Below are 22,368 nucleotides of genomic sequence, written 5' to 3' on the forward strand. Positions count from 1 at the left end.
CATTACACCTTTCTATGCATGGAGATTTTGGAGCATCTGAAATTTTTCAAGAGCTGGGGTGATAGTTTTGCTTTAGATGCTGAGTCAGGACTTGCAAAATGTACTTAGTCCCCTCCCCTGCCCCAGGTCTCCTGTATGACACTTGGGCCAGTCATGCTGCCTAAATGCTTTTCCATGCAGACAACAGGGACTTCTGCCCTGGGGAGAAGTAGGTGGGGAAAGGAGAGGAAAAGTGCTGTTAAAAAGATGTCTGTGAAATACCAGATGCATAATTTAGCTGGTTTTAACAACACGGTTTCTTCCTAGGGCATCTGCAGGTCTCTCCTCCTCATAGCCATTCAACGTACTTTCCCAGGCCAGAAGCCCAGGTGGGATGGCCAACACTTTGCCCATAGACTGCACAGCCTCCATCAGGAAACCTGGATTTGAATCTAAACTGAATCAAGTGTCCTCTGTAAAGTCTCCTGAGCCACCATCCATCAAAAGATCAGAGGATTTGAAAAACACATTATTAATGTCCATGATTTTCCAGTCTCGTGCTATTCAGAGAGGCAAAATAACTGTAATTCTCCATTCTCCTGTTGTTATAACTCCTTGATGCCAGCAGCAGAGTAGCCTGCAGTGGAGAGGGATGTGCAACACTACTAAAAGCTTTCTCACAAGGGTGCCCTTACCCCTGCGCAGGCAAACTGCCTGCAGCTGCATTGTGATGGGCTGCCCACCCTCTCTAACCGAGCAGTTAAGGGGAGTTGCTCCAACCTCAGCTCTATTGCCAGAACAGTGTTGAAGTCAAACTGCTTCCTTAATAAAAACCCCATATGGATTTCTGCTAATTTCAGAGCCTGGAAATGGCAAATCTATCATCTGTTTTTATACAGGGGCCCTGCTACTAAGCGCAGAGTAACAGGAAGGCTTCCAGACTCTTTCTCCTGACATTTTGGCAGCAAAAGGTCAGCACGAAGGGCACCTTCAATTGAGAGCAATAAACAGATTTTATATTGGATCATTTTTCATCAGGTTTTCCCTCACTCGGACCGTTGTATCCTCGCACTCTCATCTCTGACATTTACAGAGCGTCACAAGCAGCAACGCATAGTCCAGCCTCAAAGTCAAACCTCCCAGAGGGATGCTGTGCCCGTGCAGCATAGCTCCTCCGGTAACCCGTACCGCAGCCCAGCACAAGTGTTCTGTGCCAAGGTCGCCAGTCCCTGGGAAGCCAGGCAGACAGCAAACAGCAAAGCCTGTGATGCCAGGACCTGACTCTGCTACGGTGCAGGGAACATAATATCCATCTGCCATACGACCGCCCTCCAGTCGACTTGCTCGAGGAGCTATAAGCTCCTATAAACAGCAGCTTGTACTGCTGAAGCAAGGACAAGCAGTGCTTCCCAGGCTTTGTTGTGTTGGGTTTTTTTTAAGCCGCGCTGCACTGACAACACGAAGGCTGAGTATTTCCCAGTTGGCACATAGGAAGTGGAGGGTTAAGCCCTCCACAAGGACCAAGAAAGCTGGTCTCACACAAGTCATTCAATGGCCATGAGATATGATGGCATCAAGTGAGCATCAAGCTGAGCTTGACCTGTGCTGTTTAGCACTTCCTGAAACATCTACTCCTTGGTATGAAGCAAATGTGAAGAGTTCAGCAGACGTTGATCATCTAGCATTGAGGCACATGGAAAAAACACAAAGAGACCTCAGCGAGCACTTGAGCAGCCTCTTAGAATGACAGTGTCTCCACCCTAGCTGTGGAAGGATCTCTGATGTCAGGTCCATGGAGAAAGCTCCCACAAACTCCAGACAACACAGAGCTTCACACAAGCACACTAGAGACTAGATAGGGATCTCTGAGTCCTTGAGAGCAGTGTCCTGTCACTGGACAGACCTAGACATCAGGATGATATGCTTTATACTTGGGGATGAGGTATTCTCTGACCAGAAGATGCAACCACATGACAAGTTCCCAGCAGTGATTGGGCAGAACCAGTGAGCTGCTCCAGCAGATGCTAAATGTATTTCTACCCACAGGCTTTACAGTTACTCACATTGGTCCCTGTGCCACTTGCTGAAAACCTGGTAGTCAAAATCTAGGTCTTCAGGCACCACACATACTCTTAGACCACTCTACAAGTGCCTCAGGTTTCTCCTGCCTGCCTTTGAACCAATGACATTAAAAATCTCCAACTTGCACAGCCATCAGTCTGGAAACAGCAATACCAACAGAGAGGGGAAAGCTGTCCTGCAAGCACGGGCACGAAACCATGGAATGGAGCCAAGGGTGACCCCAAAGTCGGTGGCATTGGCAGCAGGGCTCTGACACATAGCCTGCTGCCTCCTTGTCCATTATTACTGTTACCAGTTGGAAGTTGTAAAACAGCAGCAGCTTTTCCAATTATTTGGGAATCAAGAGACAGCCCTGCTGTGCCGAGCTGAGCCATGCGGCCAGGAAACAGGGCAGAACGGGGTACAGGGGCAAAATTTCTCCTCTCCTATGTGTAAGACATTGGGGAGAGACAGAAAACAGGGAGCTCAGAGGCAGGAGCACAGTCCTGCTTCCCTCAGGTAATGCTGGAGAAGGTCCTTCCCAAGATACTTGCTGTTCACAAGCTATAGCTCCCATCAAAGCAGCTGTGTTTCAGCCCAGCTAGAAATGTTTGTGGTTCTCCCATCTTTTAAGGACCAGGACCTGAAAGGGGGCTGAAAATATGCAGTATCAAGTACTGGCTTTGAGAAAACAGTCTTCTAATAATATCACCATGCAAGAGATCACACCCACCTTGTCTAATGCAAGCTGATGGATTCTGAGGCTGACAGCTGCAATTAATCCATAGGATAGATGTACTGTGGGAAGCAGCATGGAGAGTAATGCCCTATCTTCCTCTGCCTCTTGGACATGAGCATACTTTGAACATCAGAGACACCACTAATGAACCACAACCTGATTAATCCTCCTGGCCCAAGAAGATCTTGGTCTCTAGACTGTGCCCTTCAGCACTACTGTCTTGGGTGTGGACATCTATCCACTGACATCTTGACTAAGCCCAGCAGCCGTGCCACAGACCTGCCAGAGACCCAAGAGCTGGCTGCCCGGAGGGGAGCTCAAGCTGAGTGCCTATAACCATCAACCTCAACTTCATCAGCATGCTTCCAGCAAAGAGTATTTCAAAAAGCAGAGCCGATGTCTACTTCCACTTCAGTGGAAACACATAATCCCCAAAGCCCATCCTGCCCTGCTGATCACCCCTTTTTCTTATGTACTCCTATCAGAAATTGAAGACAAACAATTCTTGACATCTACCTATGTTTAATAAAAGTCAGTGGTGACACAACACCGGCTGGTTTGTGTTATATAGTGCAATGTCTACCTGCAAAGTCAGATGGCTGAAAGACTGCTTCACTGTTATATTCATCTGATAAGTCAGTCTTAATTTGATCACATTATGCACATCCACAGGCCTTTATAAATTAACCTAATGTTTCTCCCCAGTGAAATGTGTCTGCATAAGCAAATATTGCTCTGCCTTTATCATTTGACCCCTCAGCCGTTCTCCTCTGATATTACACCCTGGATAATGAGGTCTTTCACAAAAGGAATTGTTGTGTTCAGGTTTCTTGTTTATTATCACCTATATGAGAGCCCCAGGCAAACAGCGTTACTGATAGAGCACTACGTTTCGGAAAGTATACAAAAAGAAAAAAGAAATAAAAGGCCTGTGTAAAAGATGCTGAAGTAGCATCTTCCTTCTTACCTGGTCTTGAAACATTGATCCACCAAAGGCCCAGACAGCAGCAAAGACAAAATAAAGTTCATAAACCTCCTTGGGACAATCAGGAGGTGTATTCTCCTCCGTCAGGAGGCATTCGAGGAGGTAGCATAACATCTGAACCATACTCTGCTCAGGAATGGGAATAATCTTCTTAAATCTAAAGGATGGAAATAGAAAGCACTGGAAATATAACTGGGTCCAGCAGCACAGTTGCTCACAACCCAGGAAGGCAAGCCTAGAAATGTTTTTTCAGAATATTAGTATTTCACTTGTCAGCAGTGTGTGTCCTATTCCTGGATATAGCAATAAAGAGAACACCCATTCTCTCCCTTGGACCTGCTGGCACCAGCATATACATACAAGTAATAACAGTAATCAGAAGTTTCAAGCATTTTAAAACTTTGATCCTCTTGAAAGAAGTAAAATGGAAGACTTGCTAAAGGCAATGATTTCTTGTGTAAAGGATGAGTTCAAAAGTGGTCAAATAGAGGTATAATAAAATAAAACCTTTCATCTTGCCATTTTACATTCATTTAAGCTACATTCACAGAACTCCAAACTAATATTGTAGCAGCACTGAAGTTCTCCATAAGGTAATTATAGCTGTTTGAAAGGTTGGTTTTTCAGTTTCTGAATTAAGCAAGCTACCAAAATACTCAGCTCGGGGCTGCCTGCAGCTAATCCCATGCATTTCACGGTCCGACACAATGTTCAGCAAATAGAGTGGGAAATGTCCGATGGACTTTGCTGCCAACAGCTATAACCAGCTTGGTCACTCAGGGAGCCACTCCTTAGTAAAATGCCTACCTCCTACTTCCAAAGACCACTGCTTTCACTAATACAGCCCCTTCTGATGCATCCCTGTTGTGGTTCACAACTCCCATGCTCATCTGTACACTGCTTGCTTTTTATTTTTTAATGAAGGTACAACTAAGGAAAGCAGCAAAGAATGGGAGAAACTCCCTTACTCAAGTTTGCTGGGACTTTACTTTGGCCAGTCCTCACCACAGTATGAGTAAGAGATCTGTTTCCCACGATAAGCAAGAATCACACAACTTCTCTGTGGGCACTGCTTTGAAGCTAGCTCAAGCCAAGGAGCACCAGGGCTCTTCCAAATATCCAAGTTCTTCATGCTCATTGGATCGATGTCCAACCATGAAACATGTCCAGGCTGGATGCCCACATAGACTGACTTAATTTTGTTCAAGGGCATCAGGAAAGAAATTCAAGAGAGGACTGCCTATAGAGCAATCCTGTCTTCTCCCACAAATACCAACTTCCTTCTCATCACTGAGGGGCAGGAAAAGAAGTAAGGAGAGGATAAAAGGGGATCTACTCTCTCCACCTTCCATGGTGCATACTAAAATTCTCCTTCAGCAGTGGTCTGAAATCTGCTCTACTGAAAAATAATTTTTGGAGTGAACTCAGGTCTAGCCTGACATATCAGGAGACTGAAAAGACTTTCTCTTTAGGATCCCCTGGATTTACTTTCCAAGAGATACAGGACTGGTACAAGAAGTATAAGAACAATCAAATCAAAATCCTATGAAAACCAGATCTGACCAACAAAGGATGGGCAGAAGTGTCAGCTCCCCCACCTTGCCCTGTTGTTTCTCTGAGATTAAGCTGATGATGCTCAGGGTTCTCAGGGACAAGGAGGAAAGCAGCCACTCAAGTCACATGCAGCCCAACTCCAGCCCAACACAGCTGGTCTGGAAAGTGGTAAGTGTCCCCTTGCCCTTGCCAGCAGAGATACAATCACTTTTCAGATCGTACCTTGTTCTGAGGGTGTCCAGGCAAATCGGCAGGTATTTATCAAACAAAATGGTCAGGTTGGCTCTTTCAGACTGGATGTCTCGCCTGTCAATCCAGCTGCTCACAGGGGGATTCCAGCCCAGATCTGATGGGTTGATGTACAGGATCCCTTTAGACCCAGGATGAGAGACAACATATAGTAAGGACACAGCAGAGACTATTCCTTTCCTCCAGCAGAATTTCTCAGCTACTTTCACACAACTAAAACCCTGCAAATACACCTGGATGTCCCATTACCTACCCCCTCCTCCTGCCCCACTACAGAGTAGAAACATTAACAGTGAAGACACTTAACTCAGGAAACCAGGACACCTCTCATGACCCTGCCCCAAACTCAGAACATGGTCTTGCCTGAGTCATGTTATTGCTCTGGGCCCCATTTCCTCATATGTTAGACTAGGAGACCTTCATTCCCTTCTCCCATACTTCATGCACTTCTTCAGAAGATCAGGAGCTCTTTGGGATAGAGACTGTCCTTCTCATAAAGTCCGTGCAGAGCTTTGCACAACAGGAGCAGTCTCTTGACAATGTTGAAGCCACGATCACCCATCAACAGTCTGAGAGCTCTGGGTAAATCTCCAAGATGATGGCAGCTTCCCATACCCTCAGCTTGTCCATGTGCTTCAGGAACCTACCCTGTCCACTGAAGGCAGCTGTGGTCTCAGGTTGGGAACTTTCAAGAGGGATCAAGGTGGCCAACTAAAGCCTGGTTAATGGCACTAAATCCTACTTGGTCCATACAAAATCTCAGTGTGAAGCTCAGGCCAGAACTCACCCGCTCTGGACACAGTGGCTGGGGTGGCTGTGCGCAGGTGGCTGATCTCAAAGACTAGGCGCATCATTGGGTTCAGAGGGATTCTCTCATTGCTTGCTAGGGTCAGTACCTGCATGTGGCAGACAGACAGACTAAGGTCTACCCCAGGAATAGGAATGAAAAGCATTCAGGACTTCACATTAAAAAGCTTGGTTGCTCTCAGACCCAGTTCCTCGAGGCAAAGCAGCTGATTTCTAACAGGTAGTAGAATGACCCTTCTCTCTTCCATGACACAGAAACAACAGCACTCCCTTACGGTGGGGATAAAAGGTACGACCCCACTCTATTTTTAAAGGGCCTGAAGTTATAATCAGGACATTTGCAGTTACTCACGTGCCTGACTCTCCAGGAAAGAGAAATTCCAATGACAGCATGCTTTGAGTTATTTCTCTCATGCACCATTTTCTTTATGCAATATCTTTTGGTATATTTGAAGAAACACAGTTGCATTATTCTAGGAGGGGTTATTTCAGCATCTGCATTTCTCCTAGGCTTAATCATACCACACAGTCAAGGAATACCTGCTTCTTTAACTTTTATTCATTACCTTATTATCATCCATCACAGTATTAAGAGATTCAATCCACATTGGATCAATATCTCCATCTAGTACTATCCACTTGGGACCATCATGTGTGATGTTGGCCAACTCTCGCATGATTGATGAAAACAGTCCTGGGAGGGTGACAGGAATATGTTAATGAACACTGAAGTTGCTACCAGTTTTCTCTAGCAACTTACTAAAAATTATCCTAATTAATGCATTCCTCTTAAGCATTCAAAACTTTATGCATCTGTACATAAATATTATTGTATCACAATAAGGGTCTAATCTGCTTTGAAGAAAAAAACATTATCAGTTACTACCACTGAAAATGACCACAGACCTATACACGAGCTTCATTCCCACTGACAATCATAAGGGATAAGAAAAGTGAAGAGCAGATACACAGAGGCAAAAAAAGGCATGAATTACACAATTTAGAAAAAAACATCTCAATATGCCTTGGAAATTTTTATAATTTTTTTTTTTTTTTTTTTCGGTTTGAAGTAGATCAGGGAAATCAAGATGCATTAAACTCTGGGTCGTGGCTTTAGTGAGACTGAGGGGAGAACAAGCACAGAATGACATTGAATGACAGAACAAAATGTCAGTAAAATCAAGGAGATAGAGAAGATACAGTGTCTCAAGGGGAGTAAATAATGAATGTTAAGAAGACCAAGAAGGCTGGGAATAGAGCAGCAGTACTGCAAAGCAAATGAAAACCCCACAAAGCTATCGTTCTCCTCTAAACATGAAAATACCTAGGGAGACACTGGTCTTCATGAAAAAACATCAGGCAAACATTAAAAAAATGTTTTAATGCCTATCTTCTGGTGAATTTTGAGAAACACACTTTTTTTTTTCTCCAGGACAAGCTATTTCTTTGTGATCCAGGTCAGGAACAGCTAGTAGCATTATATGACAGAAGACAAAGCTTGTGCACAACAAATGCAGAACAGCTCACCTGAAACAAGTATCCGATTCTGAGATTGGGTCAAAAGAAAAAAATAACACTTCAATGGTTTTGCCTTGACTTAGTTCCTCAAATGTTGGACACGTGCCTTGGAAACCATGCCAACATCATTAGTATTGGAAATAGCTACTGTCTCAGATCATCAATGCTTCCCTCATATACACCACGACAGCAATGGAGAGAAAAGTGCCTCTTTCCTAACCTTCACAGAATCACAGAATGGTCGAGGTTGGCAGGGACCTCTGGAGATCACCTAGTCCAACCCCCCTGCCAAAGCAGGGTCACCTACAGCAAATTGCACAGGAAAGCGTTTAGGTGGGTTTTGAATATCTCCAGAGAAGGAGACACGTTATATATGCCTTGTTCATCCACACCACAGAGCCATCTTGGGATTTAAAAGAAGAGTTTGGTTCTACAAAGAACACTTTTAGGATTTCCTTGTGGGACCTTTTACCACCTAACATGTATAACCTTTTCAACTCCTGATAATGAAAGGAATGATAGGATGAAAACAGGAAGAGGAAAAGAAGGGGCTGATCCGTAATGGAACACATCATCTCATGTTAGGCTGTGGTGAAGACTGACTTGCTGGTCTTTGACAACACGGAACAAAATTTTCAGGAATGGTTAATGCAGAAAATATCTGCCTTGAAACCTCAGGGAGAAGTCCCATAAACTCCTTTGAAACATCACAGGCTATAAAACAGTAGACAGCCACCTGTAAAATGTCCCTCCTGCTGTTCATTGGCACCCAAAAGTCCTCGATCTGCAGTCACTGCTGCAGCCAGTCCACAGAGTTCAGGCTGTATCCCACACTTCCCTCTGTCACTTTGATTTAGGATCCCTAATTACAATTAAAAAGAAATTAACCCTGGCACTGGAGCAAAGCAAGGGGTCAGGAGAGGTCCGTAGCAGGGGCCAGGGGAGGTGGGTGGCAACTCATCTCCTGGAGGACTTCCAGCCAAGGATGATTTATGGCAACGTCTTCCCTTACCTCCCCCACACCTCCCAAACCAGCTGCACACGTAAATCAAAGCTGCCTTTACGTATTAGTCACAACCAGACATTTTCACTCCAGATTTCTGTAATCTTTCAGCAGGTTTTAAATGCTCATCTTATTTTCCTCAGGAACAATCAGGATCAACAGACTGACTGGCAAATGCTGGTGTACTACAGAGAACAGGCAGAAATATTAAGTAGAAAAACACCACTTTAAGGCTGCTGCGTGTGTGCTACTAGTTATGGAAACTTGGGGATGGCACATTTTGGGGGGCCCCAGTGCAGACCATAGGGCAGGAGGGAACTCTTTTCCATCAGCAGTCCAGCCAACCCCAAAAAACTGTCTGGTAAGGAGCTGGTAAGTGTTGGTATTAATGGACATGATAATTATTCTTCTGGCAATAGAATAAAGTAGGTTTATAATATACTTCCCATTTGAAGATCAAAAAGCTAAAACATACTATGTAGCCTTTCAACAACAAACTCTCACATGGTTGTGAGCAGCAGACAAGCGCCTGGGCTTTCAGACCCGCATACAAAGAACCAATCATCCTGCTGCTGCTCAGGAAGTTGTTAAAAATATCCTTTTTTATCTACAGATTCAGGCATGAAAAGATATTTACCATCTTTCCATTCTCTTGTTGCTGGGTTAATGATGCCAAAAAGCTCATCGTTGGTGACTGCCTTGGGGTTGAGGTCTGTCCAGACAGGACGTCTCTTCATTATCTGGTAAGTCTTGTTCAGGGATCTCATCACCTGAGACTTGCCCGTGCCTGCATTACCCACCACAAAGACAGAGTGGCGGACCGTCAGCAGCTCCTCCAGCTGCACCACCTGAGAAAAAACACTCCCAAATTTTAGACAGAGATTCCAAACTGAAGTTCAGATCTACAAAATATCTCCCATCAGGCCTTTTCTTTAGAAAGACATAACCCAAGACACAAACAGATTTGACATTGAGTTTGGTCTAGCGACTCTAAACATGATGGGTGAAATCCTCAGTTTGCAGACAAACCTCCAGCACTATTTACATCTGACAGCCGTCAGTTGATGGGGCTCTGCTCTCCAAGGGCCACATTTTCATAAGCCTACAAGAGTTAGCCCCTTTGAAAACTCAGAGACCAAGTCAGTGCTGGCTTTAGGGGCAGGTGCAACTGCATCAGATCCAGCATGGATGAGTCTGTCCTCCATCAAGGTCTGCCTGCAAGGGGAAGATTGTGCAGAGCCCTCTTTGTAGAAGCAAAGATGGTTGAGAAAACCCAAATGATTTGATGGTGATGTAGGTACAGCAGATGATTCTTTGATCTTACTTTGAGCACAAAGTTGTCCTCAGCCTGCAGCCGGAGGTCCAGCACAGCCTGCCTCACAAACGATTCAAAATTCAGGTCACGTTTCCGAGGCACATCCAGTGCAGGGAAAAGATCCCCAATCAGCCCCATAAACACTGGCACATCATCGGTCACAATCTTGGGGATGTTAAAGTCACGAAGCGAGCGCATCAGAACCTGGTCTTCTGGTCGTTCTGGGTCATCTCGTTTCAGGGACCCAGCAACAACTAGCACCGACTTGATTGCACGCAAGCCCCAGTCATAATGATCCTACAAGAGGAGGAGGGAGGGGGAAAGAGGGATGAATTTATGCTTAGACTATACACCACCATGCAGGGGTAAGAACCAGTGGCTCCAAAGTGCCAGACAAATCAGCAATAGAAATACATCCAAATCTGTTATTCACATTGTGGCCAGAGACCTCCACCAGCAGAGTTAACTGATTTCCATTTCAGTAGGCGAGATCCCTGTCAGGGACAGGATTGAAGAGTCAAAGCCTTCAGTTGTTCGTACCATTATGTGGGCTCAGAGTTGGCAGTAAAACAGCAGTAGGACTTACACTCTGGAGACCTAAGGAATTTTTTTCACCTAAATCATAAAGCAGCTAAAGGCCAGGCAGATCCCTGTATCTGCAGGAGCTACCAAGGTGAAAGATTTGTTAGCCCATTATGAGGCCCCAAATATTCAAATTTCTCCATCCTGCCCATCACAAGATTGCCAGGCTTGTTTGGTCCCAAAGGCAGTCCGCCAAGCAGGGGCCAGTAAGGACATTGCTGAGAAAGAATCACAAAGAGGCATGAGAGGAACTCTCAAGCCAACGAGAAACTATATTTCTGCTCTGTTAAGACCCTCCAGAGCACAGCTTGACAGCTGACTGCTTTATGTGGGAGGCCACGGCTTCCGCAAAGACCTCCAAGACATAGCACAAAGTTTCCATGACAAGGCATCTCCCACCCAGTCTCATGCTGGCAGAGCCAAGATCAGGTTTTCCATCTGGAGACCTTATTCAACTGTTCTCTGGACTCAGCTTTGATCTATGCAAATGGTGACAAGGAAAATTCTGATTAATTAGAGCTTTGCACTGGAAGTGACTCTACTTGGTCAAAACCTGACATGACAGGGAACTACTATTAGGCTGAACTCAGAGAGGGACAGACGTCGTAAACGCCTTGCAGGCAGGAGAATCAATACAAACTAAGAGACTGGAAAGCAAAGGGTCACTGAATACTACTCCAAATATGGTGTCATTTGAACCCACTGAAAAATCTCTCCCATTAATGCAGCTGGTCAAGTGCTTTTGTCCATGCAGATCTTCCAGTAAAGCAATTTGAAAATTTCATTGCTCTGATGATCACAAACCTTCTCTTCTCCCAGCAGCTAGAGCAAATGCAGTCATTAAATAAAAGCTGTGAATCTTTAGCCATGGAGGTGAGTGGCAGAATACCAGATTCTTGCTGATTTTGGAGATCAACAGGCATCATTGCACCATTCAACCACAAAAGTGGACTCACCTGCTTGGACAGGAGCTCTTTGCTGAGTTTGTACAGAGTAATGAACTTCCTGGCTAATGCCCGGGCCTCGATGAATCCCTCGGCCACCAACATAATTTCACAGATCAGCTCAAAATCTGGCACAACCATTGCACACGGCCTAAAAGGACAGGCAAGAAAAGACTGCAGAACAAGTATTTCTTGACTACAGGACAGTGGATTTGCAGCTTTATCTTCCAGGTCTTCTCCAGTGAGCCAGGTCACACACTACCTTTCCCACCGCAAGGAACAGAGGTCCTTTGCCCTGCCCATGCATTCCCAGACCCAGGCTTGTTGCACAAGGTTGAAACTATCTGTGAATCCCCAATGCAAGTGAATTCTCCAAGGAAATTTATGTCAAGCCTGGATGTTCCAAAAGACAATTTCTGCCAATCTTATAATGTAGGCCACAGACCTTGACCTGGACTCACCTGAAGAGAGCTTTCAAATTCTCAGGTAGCTCAGTTCTCCCAGCATAACCAGGGTTCATGGTAATGAAAATACCTACTGAGGAAACTAAGTTAATGTCTTCTCCAAGAAAATTGAAGGATTTCTTCTTCTCCCGTATTGCATCCTGCACACTCTTCACCTAGGAATAAAGACAGTGTTATAGTATTGGTGTTCAGTTGTAAAAACCACAAGACAACAGTACTGCCTTCCTTACACATGGCCCCATGACCACTGGGGCTTATCACTGTTTTGTTTTTTTACTGACCATATAAAGCTTTATGCACTATATGGAGTAAATCTGTGTGGTAATCTCAATCTCCCATCACAATCAAACTGACGAAGCAGAAGAGAGCTGAAGAGACTGGACAGTCAACCGCAAAGGAGTTCCTAAAATTTACACCATTGCTCCATAAGACCACGATGGATGTGGGTGAGGAAGAGCAGCTCAGGAGATGAGAATGCCTCCAACGTTGCCTGCATCTCACCTTGGCTTTTAACATCACCTGTGGGACACTTTTCAGCACATCTCACAACAAAAACATCACCGAAGGCTAAATCATCTCTTTCAACTTCCCAACCTAGCAGGAAGCCAGATGCCTGAGATGAGATGCAGGGCTGTCCAGGCATCCACAACACAGCCAACATCCAAATGCAGTCCAAAGATTCTGACACAGTACAGGCCTCTGATTCCCTCCGCCCATCTTCACCTATCCCCACACACCACTGCTCTTCATGACAGCCCAAAACCCTTCTGTGCCTGCTCTGTTCCTTCACTAGGCCCAGAAAAGTAGCAGCATTTCCCAACAAAGTTGGCCTCAGATCTATTGCAAACTGATCACTTGATATTACTTTTAAAGATTTTGGGACATCAGATGCTTAATTTAAAACCAAAACCACATGGTAGAAGTTGTGAGACCTCCCCTGATACCTTCACTCACTAATATTGTGTTGTCTTTTGTATTTGCCTGATTGCAGCTTTTTTCTTCTCATTCCTCACCTTCCAAAGAGAGCAAGTTTATTAAAGCTAGGTTATCTTCTTGCAAACAGCACTTCAGTGAGGGAGAAATCTCTTGGTATTCGGTTCTCTAACCTTACTGCTGTTTGCCATCTTAAAGTTAAGCAATTAATCGAATTTTTCTCTGTAAGGAACCATATCGACATTAGCTGCATGACTAAGACAGCCAATTAAACATTGCCATGGTTACCCTATAAATAGCAGCCAGGAGACATGATGATGGAATGACAGCCGTGCTGCTTTCTTCAGATGCCATGCTCCAGCCAGGAGCAAGGGAATCATTAGCAGTTGAGTCATATCTGTGCTTCTTTTGTTCAGCTTCCCTTTTTATTTTAACATCCTCAAAGACTTTTTTCAATGACAACTTTAAACTAGAACCTGATGGAAGAGATATTGAGAGGGAATGATACACAAACTCCTGTAGCTGCCTGGGGTTTCTTTGGGATGTCACCTAAGGTACCAATTATGAGTGAAAGTGAGATGAGAAGAGTGAGGAGTTCACGGAGGGGTTCAGAACAATGTCTTTGACTGAAGAATTTACACAAGTATAGAAACTTCTGGGCTCTAGATCTTTCTTTCTGCAATACTAAGTCCAAAAGGTGGTCTAGGAAGAATTCAGCACCTCAATCAGACACTGGGATCTTAAAACCTACGCTCAGCTGACACTTGGGTCCAGAAGAACTTAGATACTTCGGCACCTCAATTTTCAGCACTGAAGTCCCCCAAGGTTCAAAACTTTCAGTTCTGCTCATGTCAGAGCTGTCTCAGTCTGGGCAGTGCATTTGAATACCCACCCTCCACTCAAACTCCCCTGGTAGTTGGATTTACGTGGCATTTTCAGAGGATACCAATGAGATTTAGGATCTGGATAACATCTAGACACAGCTTTCCTTCAAAGCAAGGGCCAGAAGCAGTAGCAAGGTCTACTCTCATCCTACTGGCCCGTGGTTATACCTGGACTGCCCCAGATTTCAGCCCCTTCCAGAAGGGATTCACATCTGCAGCACTTACCTGGGTGCCCCCTTACCACCCACTGGGCAGGCATAAGGAGGGCACAAGCACCACTCCTCCTGCAGTCCTTTCCCCTGTGTAAAATATTTCCAGATTTCCTCAGGGGCCAGTAAGAGGAAGGGAAGGAGGAGGCAACGTGCCAGATTATATATAAGCACAAAAGAACAGGACTTTTTAGTATGATGGGGAGGGCAGTCTCCTTTCCAACCCTTCTCCAAGGACTGCTGCTGTGTTTCACACAGGACTCATCAATAAAATGCACTGAACAGCTAAACTACAGAGGAGATGAGAAATCATTCTACAGGGAAAACACAGCGCAAATAGCTCTCTCCTAGCTTTAATCCCACGTTGTCAGGGTATCCTAGGCAAGCACATAAGCAAGGGCTGCAGATCTGCTGTAAGTTCCAGTTACCAAGTATCGCCCAGCTGACACCGGCTTTCAGGAGCATTGTGCTGTACCCATAGGGCTGTGCACATTCCTCCTAGGAATTATGCCCCTTGGCTGGGAACACCCTCCAAAGCCATTTCGCAGAGCTCTCTTTACAAACACTGGAGTTACATCTATAGCCATATGAAAAGAGAAGAAAGGAAAGAAGACTGCACAGTCTTAATGACAGGTAAGCATTAAGAAAATTTATCTTGAACGTATTCCTATTTGTTGTGTATGACACACAACCTGTGCCTGATTGGAGGCAGTAAGTAACCCCCAAAAGTCCACCAGGCTATGGATCTGACCCAAACACCACTCTCCCCCTCCATGGCAGGCTGAGTAGCCATACATCAAGACAGCTCTCCTCCCTAAAATGATACACTGCAATTATCTCATGGCATAATAATGACATGAGTGTGTTTTTCAGGAGGAATAGGTACAGAGCCGTGATGTATACTGATCTGGGAAAAGATGCTATAAAGAATTGCCTCAACACAGATGCTGTAACTGCGGGAAGAAAAGAGGTGATAAAAATGTTTGCAGCACATCATTGCTACATTTTGTCAGTGCTGTGATATTCATGTGGTTAATCTTGGGACGTAATCCTTCACCTGCCCACACATGGAACTGAAACCAGCAGCAAGCACTTTCCATATTTACCCTCACTCCAAAGGCTGCAGCATGGCTCAGTCTTGTTTGTATTTATTTACGAGTGTTTCTCCACTTACCTGTACAGCAACCACAGAAAGGACCTCAACTGAGATCCTGTTGAATTCATCAAAACAGCCCCAGGCTCCCGTCTGGGAAAGGCCTTTGTAAATATTCCCACAAGACTGGAAAAAAAAATTACAAAAGTGAAATCACAAATGGAATCAACTCCAGCAAAAAATAGATTTTATTTCCCAGCCTGTTTATTTATAGCAATTTACAGTCTATTGTGGGTATTTAGAAAAGTGCATGGAAACAGCAGGCACAACTCAATTATAATATTTATAGCTCTGCACAGTTTGCCACTTGATTTGCTAATTGCACTTTCTCAATATATCTGTGCACTCGTTTCATTTAAAGGTCACCTGTGCTGAATTACTGGTGGCCCCACTTCCTGGGAGAGCCCATAAGCTACGTAAAATGTGATCCGAGGCTACCAAAATCATTGTACCATGCCAAACCGGCAGAAAGCAAGACTCAGCCTAACGATTCAGCATTCTGCAGCGGCTGCAGGTTCCGCACATTTTGGACTTATTCTGCGAGAGTGTCCTGAGAAAACCAGGAAAGGTCCTTTCCCATACCAGGGCCTGGCAGCCCGCGAGTGTACCGAGAAGAAATGACCCGGGTCAAAGTATCAGCACAGTCACAGTCTCAACTGAACAGGCTAAAATTTTTGAAGCATTTCACATGAAATCTAACTCCAGAAGGGAAAGGAAAGGTTTAATGAAGCCGAGAGCATAGTTTGGATCTCTGCCTCCTGAAGAACCTCCTGCAAGTCTTAGACAAGAAAAGGGAGGAGGAGATAAAGGTGTTCAGCAGAAGGGAACATAGCAGGGATTTGAGAAGAGGTGATGAACTAAAGCAGTCTCAGTTGGATCACTCTCATCCTTCAGGTTTCATTGGGTCCCAAGCATCCCCAGCCCCATGTGACGGCACTGCAGCTGAGGTGGGAGTAGTACCTTGTAGTCCATCTGCTCGGAGCAGTTAAACACATACACCATGATGCCGAGGGCTCGCCCTAAATCTTTCGTAGTCTCTGTCTTGCCAGTGCCTGCAGGGCCTGCAGGTGCTCCGCTCATGGTCAGGTGCAGTGACTGGGTCAGGGTGATGTAACATCTTTTACAGCAAAGGATGAAGGAAAAAAAGAAAGAGACTGAGACTTGGTCGAACATGTCACTGTCGGGCTGCAGAGAAATGGCACTAGGGCAATGCACTCAGGAGAACCTTTGTTCTGAAAAGCTGTACATGAGCAGGGTGCATGTTTAAGCTGAAAGTCTTCTTGGGCATTAATTACCACCTCTGCCCAGCTGTGTTTTCTCCAAGAGATACTAGTCTCCCACCAGCGTCTGCCCAACCTCTTCATGTTTGGGTCGTGCTTTCTTTGGATCCTCATACCACTCACTGATAATGGGTAAGTCCCAGATAGTATGCAAAAAGGTCAGCTTTTCTGAAAGGCCTTCCTCTTGCTTCCCAGTGCCCTTCAGCCCAAAGGATCTCATTCCCCATCACTGACAGAAACCTGCTCAGATGGCCTATGAATGACCCCACTCAATGCTGCAGCAAGCCCCAAAGCTTCTCCATCATGCTGATGATGGATGCCAGGGAGGTGCCCACATGTAAGTGTCTATACTCCCTGTATAAGCCATAGAGTTGTAGTCAATACGGCCAACAAAACCTAATGTTGCACAGGGGTTTGGTTCAGCTGATTAACACAGGTGACTAGAACCACCTGAGGCACTCCTGGCTACTGAAATGTCGCACAAGGCGGAAAGATATGACAAGGGACCCACAGGACACTTGAATGCTTCTGGATTGGCAGCTGCAAGCCAGGTAGGACAACGCAGAGCACCTAAAGTCACCATAGATGTCCTCGTTGGGACAACTGAACCAAGTGGCAGACGTCTACTTCAAGACAGGATGAAATCTTTCTAGACCTACCAGGACTATGAGATGTGGACATCTTGTGCGCAGGCAGACACTCACAATTAAGCATCTTAATCTCCAAGCTGAATCCCACCCTGTGATCTGAGGCAGATACCCCAGAGGGTAACACCACACAATCACAAACCAGGTAAGAGTCAAAGCTCTGCCACTGGATTGCTGGGACACGAAAAAAGAACAAGAGGGATGCAGGTGTCCAAGCTAAATCCATCTTTCATTGACTGTGTGGTAAAGCCCAGCTACGACAGTGTTTCCTAGGGACTTACCTGTCGGTCAGTGGAGTGATCACAAGCCGAGGGGTATTGCCAAGGTATTCGTAGGAGTACAGGAACTGGGCATCACAGATGTTGGCAAAGCAGTGCCGTTCCTCATCTGACCATCTGTGTCGGAGCTGTGACAGCCAAATGAATGCCTGGGCATTGTCCACCTGCAACGCATCCACAAGTACCATCACAGGAAGGCCAGGGATGCCAGGTACACGCAGCTCAGGTGCCAAAATGGTGACTATAATGAACTTTTCATTGGGGTTGGACTGGTCCTCACTGCAAAGGCAAGTGTGATGAGGGAGGTCACCTCCCTATAATGGGGTGAGAATTGCCATTTGCCCATCTCCCATCAGTGGAGAGTAGGAATCAAATTAGCAATCACATTGGTGGGAGAGGAAAAAGCGAATACCCAAGAGAAAGAGTAGCACAAAAGGACTCCTAAAGAGGAGACTGAAGAAGCAGCAAGCCATGAAGAGGCTCTTATAATGCAAACAGAGTGAGAGAAGGAGCAGAGGCTGTCTAGACAGGGAAGGGGCCACAGACAGCCCCAGGGAAACAGGCTGGGGACAGGAGGACAGCCACGGCCAGCGCTCTCTGCGCAACCCAGAGACAGGCCCAGCAGATAGACCACCAAGCCCAGTTGAGCCTTGAAGCCAGAAACCCTGTGAGCTGCCTCAGAGAGGACACAGGTGAGGGTAAAGCCACAATCCAGCACACTCAGGGCACCTTCCCACCCACCTGCAGGGCTGGACACTTGACACAGTCTCAAGGACAGGGTAGTGATGTGGGAGAGGTGTGCAGGACTAGGGAGTCCGCAAGGAGTCCCTGTGGTCCCACATCAGACCAAGGAGGCTACAAAAAGAAAAGCCCAAATGCTTTTTCCTACTTTCTAAAGACATAACTGAGACTGCATCCAGTAGCCTCCCAACACAATGCTGTCATCCACCAACACATGCCTTAGTAACAGGACACAGGGCGACACTATTACTCCTGGTGTGAACGTGGCAAGTACAACAAGTCCCATGGTGCTGCGTGGCCATGATACAGAACACCACTGAGGATTACTGCCTGGCTTTCTGCCTCCTTACTACAAACATTGTAGAAGTAAATTTAGTTGTATATCTCCCACTGAGACAGGCAGTGATCTGAATGGCCTGCGCTTGGTCTATCACTCCTGTAACTCCCACTCCAATGCCTGACCCAGGACCATGCTGAGCTGTGAACACAAACCTTTTGTGCTATCATCTTTGCCACCACGTCCCGAGCGTGCACATCGATGGTGCATATGGTCATGATTTTCTGCCTGTCACCTTTGGAGAGCTGCCCAATCAGCATGGTAACAAGGGTGTTCAGCTGGGTCACTTGCTTCTTGTGATATTCCTTCATCGCATTCTCGTAGCCTTCCTCTACCCTGGAGAAGGCAATCCCAACCTCGGTTGTCCACCAGATCTGGGTGCAGGAAAGAGCCACCTAGGGAAATGGGCTGGCTCAGTATCAGGGAAAACACCAGAGCTTCCTTACATTCAAGAGTGTCTGATCCACAGGGAGATCAAGGATGAAGTATCCGTGACATGAAATTAAGTGTTTTTTCATAGAGTAGTCACAACAGACAGGACAATAGGGACCTGCCCCATGACATTCATTTAAAACATTGTATCAGTGGTAGACACATTTAACAGATACTTACTAGTAAATCAGCACCTTTCAGATGTCTGACACAGCAGAGGAGGAAGAACTGGAGACCATGAAGCTGTCAGAGATGCATCTGAGAGGCTCTTTTCTCTCATTAGGCCTCATCACACTGTTTTCCTGCTGCACCTCTTGCTCCTCTGGATATATAGACTTCCCGTGACCCACAGGGTGCAGCAGGCTCTGCCCAAGCCCCCGAGTTCTGTAACCCAGTCAAAAGTGTATCATCCCTGGAGCCCCAATCAGAGCATGGAGCTCAGCCTGGAAGCTCCATCAGGAGATTGCCAGGATAAAGGACAACTCATCCTTCCTCCCTCCTGGACAGCACAGTGGAGGCCAGAAACATCCCCATCCACAGCTAGAGGCCATTACTGAAAGAAGGGAAGGGAAGGACTGAAGGGGAAGCCAAGCACTGCCTTTCCCACATGCCAGCCTGAGAGGAGACGAGGAACAGTGGCAGATACCTGGGCAGGGTAGTCAAAGAGCCACTGCTCCCTCGGTTTCTCCTCATAAGCCATGACGGCTTCCGTCATCTCATCTCTCACGGTATCCCTCATGCTGTCCAGTAAGTGATTCAGCCAGACCTCAACCTGGAGAAGAGATTAAATCACAGTAACACATTTGCTCTTCTTAAGCGCCTTTGGTAACTAGCGAAGACAAGGAATGGGACAAGCATTTCAACTCTTAAGTTAAACATGCCTCACATCCTCCTTCAGACTGGGTGCTGGGTGGATTTAGCTAATTATGGTACTGCAAGATTAGCATGCATTTCCAGACACCAAAAATACAAAGCAGATTTTTCTTGAACTCCAGCTATAGAAGAAATCAAAATGAACTCCGTCGATGAGTAATTTAGTTCAGCGTGTTCCACCTCCAGGCCATGATAGAATCACTCATGAGACTTGGGCACACTCTGCCAGCAGCAGGAGAAAGCTGCTGCAGAACTTGGGAACACAAGTCCTGCTGAATTTAGTTTTTCACAGGCCAAGTCCTCACTGAGAGGATAGTTTAAATGCAGCAAGCTCCATCACTGGGGAGCTCGGTAGCTGGTATTACATACTTTAGCTTCCTATAATAGTCCATGGAGAAAGGTGCAACTATAGGGACAGATAAGCTGAGCAGTTTGATTCTTAAATTTCATACTTTAACTCATCCTATGAAAGAAAGAAGATTTGGAAAACAGAGAAAAAAAACTTTCTTTTGAAGAAGATATCCATGCAGAGGTACTATGGAATAGCTCCATCTGTTTTCAATTTGCATCCCCTCCCTTATCAAGGATAGTTGTAACAAGCTGTAAGACTAACCCTCAAAAAAAGTCTTAAAAAAATTCAAATAAAAAAGCCTAGTCAGAAAAAGGTCACAGCCCTGTCTCTCTCTGTGGACTGTGACACCTGTGGCACCATTTAGTGAGGACCTATCCAGAGTGGGATCAAGAACTGTGGTGTAAGGAGGAATAAAATTACACACCACCTCTTCCAGCCTTTCTCATGCATAAAGGAAGAGTAGTGAAGCTCTACAATGTCTTAGCAACAGATGCCCACACAAAGGGCATGAGAGCAGACTCCAGTGGGCAGTTTTGACAGACAAGGTCTTCCCTCTCACCTGCCCGCTGCAGTCACAGGGTTCACTGAACCTGACATATTCTTCCTCTCTACTGTACATTCCCAGGCCAACCTTGGTTGCCTTTTGCTCAGAATCTAGCTGAAATTTCATCTTGGCCACGTTGTCAAAGAGTTTGGAAAGATGACGTTGCACCTGCAAAAGGAATTGTATAAAAAAAATGACTGATACAGGATAGCAGAATGGAAATCACCGTACATGTCACAGGCACAATCATGTTCACAAAGCATGACCTTGGACATCTTGGTAACACCACGTCTTCTCATACATGGCCAGGATATTGCCAATGCAAGCCTCGCTGTCTCTCCCAATTCTTCCACCTATTTCTACATCATTCAGAAAACAGACACGCCTTAATAAATCATACTTCCCATTGGAAAATCTCCCATACAGGGAAAAAGCACAGAAAACATTCAAATATTGCATGACCTCCTAGCCCTAGTTTCCCTATATGTAGTGATGAGAGGTCTCTAGCCATTGCTCCACCTCATCCTTACTCTCAGCACACTGAAGTTTTCTTCACTATGAACCATTCTCATTTTTCATTACTAGGAATCAATTTTGTGCCAATGAAAATTCCTGAATTCTCCCCCATGGAGAAGAAAGACCCGTATTTCTGCCCAAGACACATGATAAACAGCTTAAAAACCCAGACCTTCTACAAAGCCCCCATCTTGACCAAAAGCAGTCTTCCAGAAGGAAAAGAATAATTCAGTCCTGTCCTGTTCATACCCGACTTAGTTTGAAAAGCCAACAGGGAGATGTTGCAGGCTCTCAACATTGGCATCTGTCTGCTGGGAGCTGAGTAGGTCACCAATGCTTCTAGATTAACACATGACTAAATCACTGCGTGGGTAGCACACCACTGCCAACAAAGGTGGGCTTCTCCCAGAGCTGGTGTTCCCACAGCAAGGGTCAGCTCACAAAGCTGTCCCAGACAGGAGCTGCCTCTCTCAATGACAGCCAGAGACAGGGAGATGGACAGACTCCCATGAGTAGGATGAGATGTGAGAACAGCCCGTGATGCCCAGTGCTGTAACACTTTCTGAGGAAAATGGGTGGACTTGCCCATTTAATCCTTACTCACTGACTCACAAAGGATTGCAACACTCCTTCTCACAAGCTGTCCTGCAGGTAAGCTCTATAGTCTTCTTAAGCGCATTCAAGCAGGGCCAAATCCTAGGAGGTGTTAAGTACCTCTGAGAAGCAATGGGCACTCAGCTTCTCCCCAGATAAGACTTGAAAGGAGATATGCTTAAGTAAACCATAGAAACCCTTTCTTATGTCTAGAAGTTTCTGGTCACAAATCCGCACTGTTCGTTCTCAGACCCTGGCCAGTCTGCGGATCTTCGGACGTACTCCAGTGCTTGGTGCAATCCTGCCACTGGAACCCTGAACACACCTGAATCTGCACAAGTTCAATATCCAGTTCAAGAGGATAATATCATTGTGTATTTAATCCTCCTTTACGA

The 22,368-nt window shown here is 45.7% G+C and overlaps 1 protein-coding gene across 1 annotated transcript in view; it reads right to left on the reverse strand.

Annotated features, from left to right (window-relative positions):
* LOC104154900 (dynein heavy chain 9, axonemal-like) overlaps positions 1-22,368 on the reverse strand; it is a gene marked incomplete at both ends in the record, with an annotated part of 62,403 nt that overhangs the window by 10,268 nt on the left and 29,767 nt on the right. The window contains 14 exons of the mRNA XM_009709467.1: positions 3,747-3,921; positions 5,541-5,688; positions 6,355-6,463; positions 6,941-7,068; positions 9,533-9,743; positions 10,220-10,507; positions 11,749-11,887; positions 12,198-12,355; positions 15,401-15,505; positions 16,340-16,496; positions 17,588-17,748; positions 18,818-19,057; positions 19,741-19,866; positions 20,879-21,031. Of these exons, the coding sequence (XP_009707769.1) occupies positions 3,747-3,921; positions 5,541-5,688; positions 6,355-6,463; positions 6,941-7,068; positions 9,533-9,743; positions 10,220-10,507; positions 11,749-11,887; positions 12,198-12,355; positions 15,401-15,505; positions 16,340-16,496; positions 17,588-17,748; positions 18,818-19,057; positions 19,741-19,866; positions 20,879-21,031 (2,298 nt within the window). The remainder of the gene's footprint in view (positions 1-3,746; positions 3,922-5,540; positions 5,689-6,354; positions 6,464-6,940; positions 7,069-9,532; positions 9,744-10,219; positions 10,508-11,748; positions 11,888-12,197; positions 12,356-15,400; positions 15,506-16,339; positions 16,497-17,587; positions 17,749-18,817; positions 19,058-19,740; positions 19,867-20,878; positions 21,032-22,368) is intronic.

This window comes from Cariama cristata, unplaced genomic scaffold (assembly GCF_000690535.1).
Source record: "Cariama cristata isolate BGI_N322 unplaced genomic scaffold, ASM69053v1 scaffold15881, whole genome shotgun sequence".
In the NCBI taxonomy this organism is placed as follows: Eukaryota; Metazoa; Chordata; class Aves; order Cariamiformes; family Cariamidae; genus Cariama; species Cariama cristata.